Here is a 9,065-nt window from a genome sequence, read left to right as displayed (position 1 = left end):
TTTTTTTGTTTTTGTGGTACGCGGGCCTCTCACTGTTGTGACCTCTCCCGTTGCGGAGCCCAGGCTCCGGACACGCAGGCTCAGCGGCCATGGCTCACGGGCCCAGCAGCTCTGCGGCATGTGGGATCTTCCCGGACCGGGGCACGAACCTGCGTCCCCTGCATCGGCAGGCGGACTCTCAACCACTGCGCCACCAGGGAACTCCCCAGTCTCTCTTTTAACCCTGAGTTCTGTGTCCTTTTTACAAGGGAGAACAAACCATCTGGAAAGCACTCATTTGTCACACTCTCAGAAGGCCAGGTACTCTTGGCAAAGTAAAGGCTCTGACAAGTCCTGCAGCCAAGGAACCCCAGTAACCATTTAAATCAGTGCTGCCCACCTGACTTGACCACTGACCCAGGTTCAGGACATAGCTCCCTGTTAGCACTCCGAGAAACGCCCTTCAGGAAGGCTGCGTGGTGGAGCAGCGGGGGATGTGGCGGGCGGGCCTGGGCAGGGCTGGGGCGGCCACACGTGGGAGCTGGTGCTGGAAGATGGGCCAGGCAGAGGGGACTCGGTTCGGAGCTCGAGTCCTCACGTCTTTGTCCAGCACCAGCTGTGTGCTAGGCACCGTCCTGGTAGCTGGGGACACAGGCTATTCGTACTGACAGATAGACAAGTAATTACAGGTACACGTGGTGATTAAGATGGCGAAGCGCAGAAGCGAGGGGGATGTGGTTGAGGAAGGGGGGTATCCCCAGGGTGGCCAGGGAGCCCGTGCTGGGACGGGACGGATTTGCTTGCTGGCTAGTGGTAGAGAAGGCCTTGCCGGGGAGATCGAGGGAGATCCAGGTGGACCTGAATTGCAACAATGCCAGATAAACAACGAACACTTTTCAGTATCTCTGTGCCCAAATAGGCTTCTATTTGGGAATGTGCTCTTTATCTGAAATTCGAATCTGAGTAGGCGCCCTGCATTTTACCTGCAGGCCTCACAGAGTGGGGGTCATGAGGGTCCCGAGGCCTGCAGGGGGCACCAGTGCCCCTGAGCCCCGCTAGATGAGGTGGCGTTCACTCTCCCGCGATTCCCAAATCCCACAGGTCAGGCGGCTGTGTTCAACGTGACCTTCCAGCGGGCCAAGGGCTACCCCATCGACCTCTACTACCTGATGGACCTCTCATACTCCATGCTGGACGACCTCATCAACGTCAAGAAGCTGGGGGGCGACCTGCTCCGGGCCCTCAACGAGATCACCGAGTCCGGCCGCATCGGTGAGCTGCCCGCTCCCTCCTCCCCTGAGCCCCAGCCAGCCTGCTGCCTGCACACCCCCCAGGCCCCCACCCTGGGCACCTCTGTGCCCCCACGTCCCGAGGGCAGGGCACCAGGGCTCCAGACCTAGTGTCCCTGGTGCAACCCCCCAAGGGCCACCTTGCTTCCTCCCCGCCCCCAGCACCCCCCGCCCCGCTGCCCTCTGACGTGAGGTGGGGAAGCCGGGGCTCACAGCCTGCCCGACCCCTAGGCTTCGGGTCTTTCGTGGACAAGACGGTGCTCCCCTTTGTCAACACGCACCCCGAGAAGCTGCGGAACCCGTGCCCCAACAAGGAGAAGGAGTGCCAGGCCCCGTTCGCCTTTCGGCATGTGCTGAAACTCACCGACAACTCCAACCAGTTCCAGACAGAGGTCGGGAAGCAGCTGATCTCGGGAAACCTGGACGCCCCCGAGGGTGGGCTGGACGCCATGATGCAAGTCGCCGCGTGCCCGGTGAGGCCCCTGCCTGCCCTGATTTCTCCAGACCTGGGGGCCTCCGTCACGACACCCACAGATTCCACTATTAGCAGCTTGTGACCCTGTGCAAACCTTCTGAAGCCTAAATACAAGGAAATGATCCTGTTAAGGAAGACCCCTGAGCCACCTAACCCTGGCGGTTCCTGCAGTAGAATCACTCCTACTTCCAGTGCCCCTCAAGGAACAGAGGGTGTCCTGGCCAGGCTCCCCGACAGTCATGTGGCTTAAGTGTCGGTGCCGGCCGTCCCCTGCCCCCTGCTGACCCCTCGCCACGTGGTCCTGTCCTGCTGCTGTATCGCGATGTGTTGCAACACATCGACCCGTGTCTAGCCGCGCAGTCCTGCCACCTCCACAGACCGGACCCCAGTCCTCCAGCCTCTCTGCTCCCTGGGAGGACCGCCCCGCATCGCAGACACACGTTTTCATTTCTGTGTGATGTCACGGTTCACGACGCGCGTGTGCCCTGGCTCTGTCACCCCCGCATCACGGTGTCCGTGGGCTCCTCCCTCTGTGTTTGCAGTGAGATAAACATTTCTAAGTACTTTTTCTTCTTTGGGAGCGTCCCCTTAGGAGGTGGTCCCAGGTCCGAGCTGACTGGGCCACAGAGTATGCAAATGTAAACATGCATTCCTGTCCCTTCGGTGTCCCACGCATATTCACCTGGGCATCTGGGAGCTGGTCGTCCCACAGACACTTCTCGGGCCGCCCTGGGCGCTGGGCCCTGTCTCTGGTCCTCCCGCCCCCCAAGAAAACCCAGGAGTGGGGGGCACACAGCCCCGAGGCCAGCACGGCAAGCTCTGCCTTGGCCCCCCCAGTCTGGGGAAGCTGAGGCAGGTCACCCTGCCCTCTCCTTGTCAGGAGGAGATCGGCTGGCGCAACGTCACCAGACTGCTGGTGTTTGCCACGGATGACGGCTTCCACTTTGCGGGAGACGGGAAGCTGGGCGCCATCCTCACTCCCAATGACGGCCGCTGCCACCTGGAGGACAACATGTATAAAAGCAGCAACGAATTCGTGAGTGCGGCGGTGTCTTGGGGGGCGGGGTAGGCTCACTGCCAGCCCGGGGTCCAGAGGGGTGGGGAGGGGCCCTCGCTCTGGGGGAAGCACTTGAATGGCACCAAGAGGTCAGAATTCTCTGGTCCAGGGCTGCTGTGAGACGATGCTCGGCACCCTGGAATCGTAAAGCCCAGGCACTGCAGAGGACTTTAGAGATGTGACCCTTGGGGTCCTCCACCTGCAGCCTGCAGACTCGAGGTGGGTGTTGGTGGCAGCTCTCAGGGGCCCACCGACTGGGACAGGACAGATGTGACATCTGAGGCTCCGGTGAGCCTCTGCCCGAAATTGCGCACGTCGTGAGGTTGTGAGAATAGGTGCCACTGTGCTGGGGGCAGCGTCTGAGATGCCGCCTCCAGGAGAAGTCAGAGGCGTCTCGCCAGTGCCCCACAGTGCGGACACCGCAAAACGCTGCTCACCACTCTTCTCCGCTCTGAGTTTCTGGGAGCGGCTACTTGCCACTGGATTTCTTTTTTAGTGCATTGATCACGAAGCACTTCTCAGCTTTTAATATTTTCTTGAGTATATTTCAATATCGTCAGTTTCCCTCCTGATCCCATCACCTTACGCGTTTGCGAGCATTTGCGAACATCATTGGGAACGGGCCCCATCACAGCAGGAGGCAGGCGGAGCCTCTGCGCCCTGGGCCATCACTTCTGCCGACAGGAGCGGACAGGCAGCTCGGATGGCTTGTCCCCAGCCTTGGGAGCCATCTGACCGGGGGTCCCCTCTCTAGGACTACCCATCGGTGGGCCAGCTGGCGCACAAACTGGCAGAAAGCAACATCCAGCCCATCTTTGCTGTGACCAAGAGAATGGTGGCAACGTACGAGGTAAGTGGGCTTGAGCAATCCGGCAGGAAGAGGCGTCGCAACTGAATGGTGACCAAATCCAGGGTGACCGCAGCCTGAGTTCTGCTTCCGTACTGGGTGCGTGGGCTGTGGCCACGCGGCGGCCCCGCGTTTCGGGGAGTGAGCGCTGCCGCTGAGGAGCTGAGACCTCTTGAGGCCGCAGGACACTGACAAGTCCTTGCGCTTCAGTAATCGTGGTTTTGCCTCAACGAAACCCTTTGGGTCTGCAGACCCCATTCTTCGTGTCAGGGAAAGTTCCTTGTTTTGCGTCCGCATACGTTTGCACGTCAGCACTGTTCACACAGTGTAAGGTGTACGCAGGAGGGCTCTGGAACCCCCAGCGCACGGCTCAGTGTTGCGAGGAAAACACCCCCATAACCAGCAGGCGCCCGGGCCCCCCAGCAGCTGTGACAGCACTTCTTTCCCGGCTCAGGAGACCTGGGTCTGTCCTGACTTTTCTGAATTGCTGTTCTTACTAAATTTTTCTGTGGCATGGAATTCTCGTGGGGAAGTTTCTTTGTCGTAGAGCGTTTCTCATCCCTCCTCCTTCTCCCAGTCACTGTGGGGCTGTTTTAGTTGCCCTGCTCTCATCTGCCGGGCTCAGCGTGGTGGCCTCTGGCTGCGATGGGCTGGGAGCGCCTCCCAGCCCCTGTCCTTCCCTAAGTCCCGGTCCCCTTCCTGCTGAGGCCTGTGGCCTGCTGTGCCTGTGTGGGGCGTTTGCCAGTGGGGCCAGCCGCGCCTGCCATCAGCGTTCCCAGGGGATCCCGAGGGAGGAGGGGCGGGTGTCCGGAAGACCCGCCGGGGGCTGGCAGTGGGCGTTGGCCAAGCCACAAGGACAGCAAGGCTGGTGGCCGGGTGCCGCTGAGAGACCACCCGCCCACATGAGCTGCCCGAGCGCTGGCAAGTCAGGGCCTCGCAGCTGCCGTGTCCCTGACCGTGTTACGGGACGTGACAGTCTCCTCCTCGCCAGGTGGTAGCAGGTCCCAGTGATTTGCTATTAGGTGCAGGGGTCGTGTCCCAGAAGGCAGTGTGGTGATGGGGTAGAAGCTGGAGACGGGAGACTCGGACCCCAGGCCCTGCTCCCCGACAGCAAGGACAAGGCCCTGGGCAGGTCACAGGCCTTTCTGAGCCTTAGCTTCCTGACCCCATTCCCGGGACTCCTAGCGAGTAGGGGTCAAGGAGGCCCGAGTCTGTATGGGCAGCTTACGCTGGACCCTCCTCAGTACGTGTTTCTGCACCGAATGGAGAGCAGGTGGCCGGGGGGGTCTCTGAGCCCTGGCGGGGTCCCGAGGCTGAGGAGGAGAGGAGAGGGCGGCAGAGGCCGGAGGTGGGGTGGCGAGGCTGTGTGTCCTTATGAGCTTTGTGGAGGAGCCTGGACTCCATTCTGGGGCGTCACAGCAGGGCTTTGTGGCAGGGACATGACCCACCCTTGGTTCTGCAAGATAAAGTGATGGTACAATTTCCCGTGAAAGATGGGCTAAGCTAAGGGTGGCGGGGGACACAGATGTTCCCTGGAGGCTGCCCCAGGCTTGTCTGCATGACCTCGGGCTCCGGCCTGCCCACCCCAGAGGTGCCGCTGGACCAGCCGGCCCCGCCTGCCAGACCCAATTGCCACAATGTTGTTTAACACACAGCCATTGTGAAAGTTAGATTATGTCAGCTCACACGCTCAGAACACATCGCTTCCTGGTTTTGTGCCACATTTCACGATTATCTGTGCCCTTGGGTTGTTTGTGCCTATCACATCTGCGTGATGGAGTGGCATCTTCTTTTTTTTAATAGACATTTATTTATTTATTTATTTACTTATTTAATTTGGCTGTGTCAGATCTTGAGGCACGTGGGATCTTTCGTTGCAGTGTGGGCTCTCTAGTTGTGGCGCGCGGGCTTAGTTGCCCCGTGGCGTGTGGGATCTTAGTTCCCCGACCAGGGAGTGAACCCGTGTGCCTCGCATTGGAAGGCAGATTCTTAACCACTGGACCGCCAGGGAAGTCCCTGGGGTGGCATCTTACCGTGGCAAGGCACACTTTCCCGGATCTGCCTTCAGTGCTGGGAAATCAACAAGGGTGGAGTATTTCTGCTGAGGAAATCGGCAAACGCTGCCATTCAGGGTGTGCTTCCTGAGAGCCAGCGGTTAAGCGTTTGCCTGCACAACACTGGACCACGTGCTGTGTTACCTAAATACAGTTAGAAGTCGGGGGCAGGGTTGTCTGAGCCAGCTCACAGGCAGGAAGGAAACCCTCTGGGGCGTTATTACAAAACTGGGTGGATGCTGAGGTGTCCTGGTACCAGGGTTCTGGCCACACCCACCTGTCTTCTTCCCTGACAGAAGCTCACGGAGATCATCCCCAAGTCTGCAGTCGGGGAGCTGTCAGACGACTCCAGCAACGTAGTCCAGCTTATTAAGAACGCCTACAATGTAAGTGTCCCCCGGGTGGTCAGCCAAGACGCCGTGCTGCAGGCCGGCAGGAGGATGGCCTGGAGAGGAGAGCCCCTGCGTTCTGTGGGCCATCCTCGGGCACTTCCCCAGGGCAGCTGGCCTCCTCGTTGATGGTGTGGTAGGTGCCACCCCAGGCCCTCCGTGCCTCCCCTGGGACACAGGCATCAGGCCCTCTTCCAGCCAAAGGGTCTGCTGGCCTCGCGAGCGCAGCTCACTGGGAGCACCCAGTAAGCACCGATGACACTGCATTGAGTCAGAGCCCCACTGAGGCAGCTCCGTTTGCCGCTCGTACCCTCCTGGAGCCCTAGCCACCCCCCACCCCGAGCGGGCCCTCCCAAACTCCAGCTGCTGCCCACGGGGCGGCTCTGTCTGCGCACCGACGATGCCACCTTCAGGGAGCGGCTCATTCACCTCTCTGTCTCTCTCTCTCTCTGTTTCTCTGTCTCTCTTCCTGTCTGACGGTCTGTCTCGCTCTCTCTCATTCACTTAGACAGTTTTTCCAGCTCCCACCCTGTGCCACGCACTGGGGTTTCAGTGGTGGGTGGACGGTCAAGCTCCCATTCTTGCAGGGCTGTGACCTGTCTCCACGTCTGCCCCTTCCACTGGCCTGTCTCGGGGGGCGTGGCATGGGTAACCCTGCCACCAGCGGCATGGGGTGCAGGACCCGGCACCCGTGGAGCTCTCAGCGGACACACGGGTGGAGGGAGGGGGATGAGAGGCGTGCCGGCTGTCGGCTGGGAAGGGGCGGGAAGGGCCGGGGACGGCGGGGTGAGCCTGATCGCGGTGCTCTTCGCCCACAGAAACTGTCCTCCAGAGTCTTTCTGGATCACAACACACTCCCTGACACCCTGAAAGTCACCTACGACTCCTTCTGCAGTAACGGGGTATCGAAGGTGGACCAGCCCAGAGGGGACTGCGACGGCGTCCAGATCAACGTGCCGGTGAGGCTCCCTCCCGGCCTCTGGAAGGGGCTCCCCCAGGGACAGCGAGGGAGGGTGCACCCCGGCACACGGCTTCACAGGGACCAGCAAGAGGCGGGGTCCAGTCCACCGCGGGTCCGGTTCCTTCCTTTGAAAATCCACACACACTGTTCGCGGCCCGGTGTACACCGACCGCCGCGAGGACGGCAGCGCCCCCTGGGGGCAGATGCCGGGTACAGCGCCACCCGCCTAAGAAAGGCGTTCCTTCTGCACGGGGCATCTGCTTTGCTTTGATGTTCTTGATTTTCGTGTTTTTGTTTTTTGACAAACACATTAAAGCAGGGGCCACACAAATGATTATAAACAGGCACTGAGTTATGTCCCTGATATTTTTAATTTGTCGTGACCAAAACAATTAAACTTTTCCTTTCTCCAGCTGTGAATTCATATTCAGCAAAATATTTGCTTTTATTTCTAAACGACATCGGAATTCTTTCAACTATGTGACTTACTAAAAGTGTGTGACTTTTTAGTGAAATGTATCCCCCTCATACGGGGTGATCCAGACAGGAATTTATTCAATCTTGTGACTGATTGCTTACTTCCCTGATGTCTCTGCTCTGTCTTCACGTACGGGTTGGAGATTCATTCACCTTGATTTGCAGTGAGGCTTGCCGTGGCCTTGCTGGTGCCCCCTGAAGCTCAGTGCTGGCTGAGCAGCAGTGCTGTGTGAGTGGCAGGGACTTTGCCCTGCCCGCTCGGTTCCCCTTGGGCATTCGGGGTCAGAATACAACCCCACATGCAGAACCTAGGACTTCCTGTGCGATTTTGGTACCTTAGCCTCCAGGCTTCAGGACAGAATACATGGAGAAAATATACATCATTTACAGAGTCACTCTAAAATTCTTTTAAAGGGATGTGAGATTAAAAGTATTCTAGGGCTTCCCTGGTGGCGCAGCGGTTGAGAGTCCGCCTGCCGATGCAGGGGACGCGGGTTCGTGCCCCGGTCCGGGAAGATCCCACATGCCGCGGAGCGGATGGGCCCGTGGGCCATGGCCGCTGAGCCTGCGCGTCTGGAGCCTGTGCTCCGCAACGGGAGAGGCCACAACAGTGAGAGGCCCACGTACCGCAAAAAAAAAAAAAAAAAAAAAAAGTATTCTAAAGACATCCCTGCCCAAGTCCAGGCCACCAGAGGATGGTGGGTGTGGGAGCTGCGGGAGGGCTGGGGGACATGTTCCAGCGTCTCTGACTCTGAGCTTCCAACTCTCATCCTCTCTTCCCTCATCTCCCCTCCCAAGTGCTGGAGCCACCTGGAGTGTCCATGTCCTTCCCTCCCCCCCACCAGCATGCACTCCCCCGGGGCCCAGCAGAGGCGGTCCCCTCCGTGCTTGGGAGCCCAGGACGCTGACCCTCACCCTGCTAGGACGTGCCCTTGTCCACATTGCCCAGGGAGGAGGTGGGAGCAGGGTTGTGTGCCCGGGGTCCAATGTTCACCTGAGCCCTGCTTTCCCACTACAGATCACCTTCCAGGTGAAGGTCACAGCCACAGAGTGCATCCAGGAGCAGTCATTCGTCATCCGGGCGCTGGGCTTCACGGACACGGTGACTGTGCGGGTCCTCCCCCAGTGCAAGTGCCGGTGCCGGGACGCGAGCCGGGGCCACAGCCTCTGCGGCGGCAGGGGCTCCATGGAGTGCGGAGTCTGCAGGTGAGGCCGCGGCCCCACCTCCCGCGCAGGCGCACCGCGGCAGAGCCGGCGCGGGAGGTCCCTGACCCCACATCCCCCGTGCAGGTGCGACGCCGGCTACATGGGGAAGAACTGCGAGTGCCAGACGCAGGGCCGGAGCAGCCAGGAGCTGGAGGGAAGCTGCCGGAAGGACAACGGCTCCATCATCTGCTCGGGGCTGGGGGACTGCATCTGCGGGCAGTGCGTGTGCCACACGAGCGATGTGCCCAACAAGAAGATCTACGGCCAGTTCTGCGAGTGTGACAACGTCAACTGCGAGCGCTACGACGGCCAAGTCTGCGGGGGCGAGAGT

At 60.0% G+C, this 9,065-nt stretch overlaps 1 protein-coding gene across 1 annotated transcript in view; it reads left to right on the top strand.

Moving 5' to 3' along the window:
- Positions 1 to 9,065, top strand: part of ITGB2 (integrin subunit beta 2) — a 25,648-nt gene that overhangs the window by 14,237 nt on the left and 2,346 nt on the right. Inside the window, exons 5-12 of the mRNA XM_024758443.1 lie at positions 1,081 to 1,251; positions 1,500 to 1,741; positions 2,624 to 2,779; positions 3,555 to 3,650; positions 5,998 to 6,087; positions 6,909 to 7,049; positions 8,547 to 8,734; positions 8,819 to 9,063. Of these exons, the coding sequence (XP_024614211.1) occupies positions 1,081 to 1,251; positions 1,500 to 1,741; positions 2,624 to 2,779; positions 3,555 to 3,650; positions 5,998 to 6,087; positions 6,909 to 7,049; positions 8,547 to 8,734; positions 8,819 to 9,063 (1,329 nt within the window). The remainder of the gene's footprint in view (positions 1 to 1,080; positions 1,252 to 1,499; positions 1,742 to 2,623; positions 2,780 to 3,554; positions 3,651 to 5,997; positions 6,088 to 6,908; positions 7,050 to 8,546; positions 8,735 to 8,818; positions 9,064 to 9,065) is intronic.

This window comes from Neophocaena asiaeorientalis, unplaced genomic scaffold, assembly GCF_003031525.2.
Source record: "Neophocaena asiaeorientalis asiaeorientalis breed wild unplaced genomic scaffold, Neophocaena_asiaeorientalis_V1.1 scaffold45, whole genome shotgun sequence".
Classification (NCBI taxonomy): Eukaryota; Metazoa; Chordata; class Mammalia; order Artiodactyla; family Phocoenidae; genus Neophocaena; species Neophocaena asiaeorientalis.
Note: the sequence above shows the minus strand (reverse complement) of the source record. Positions and strands in the feature narration are given on the sequence as shown.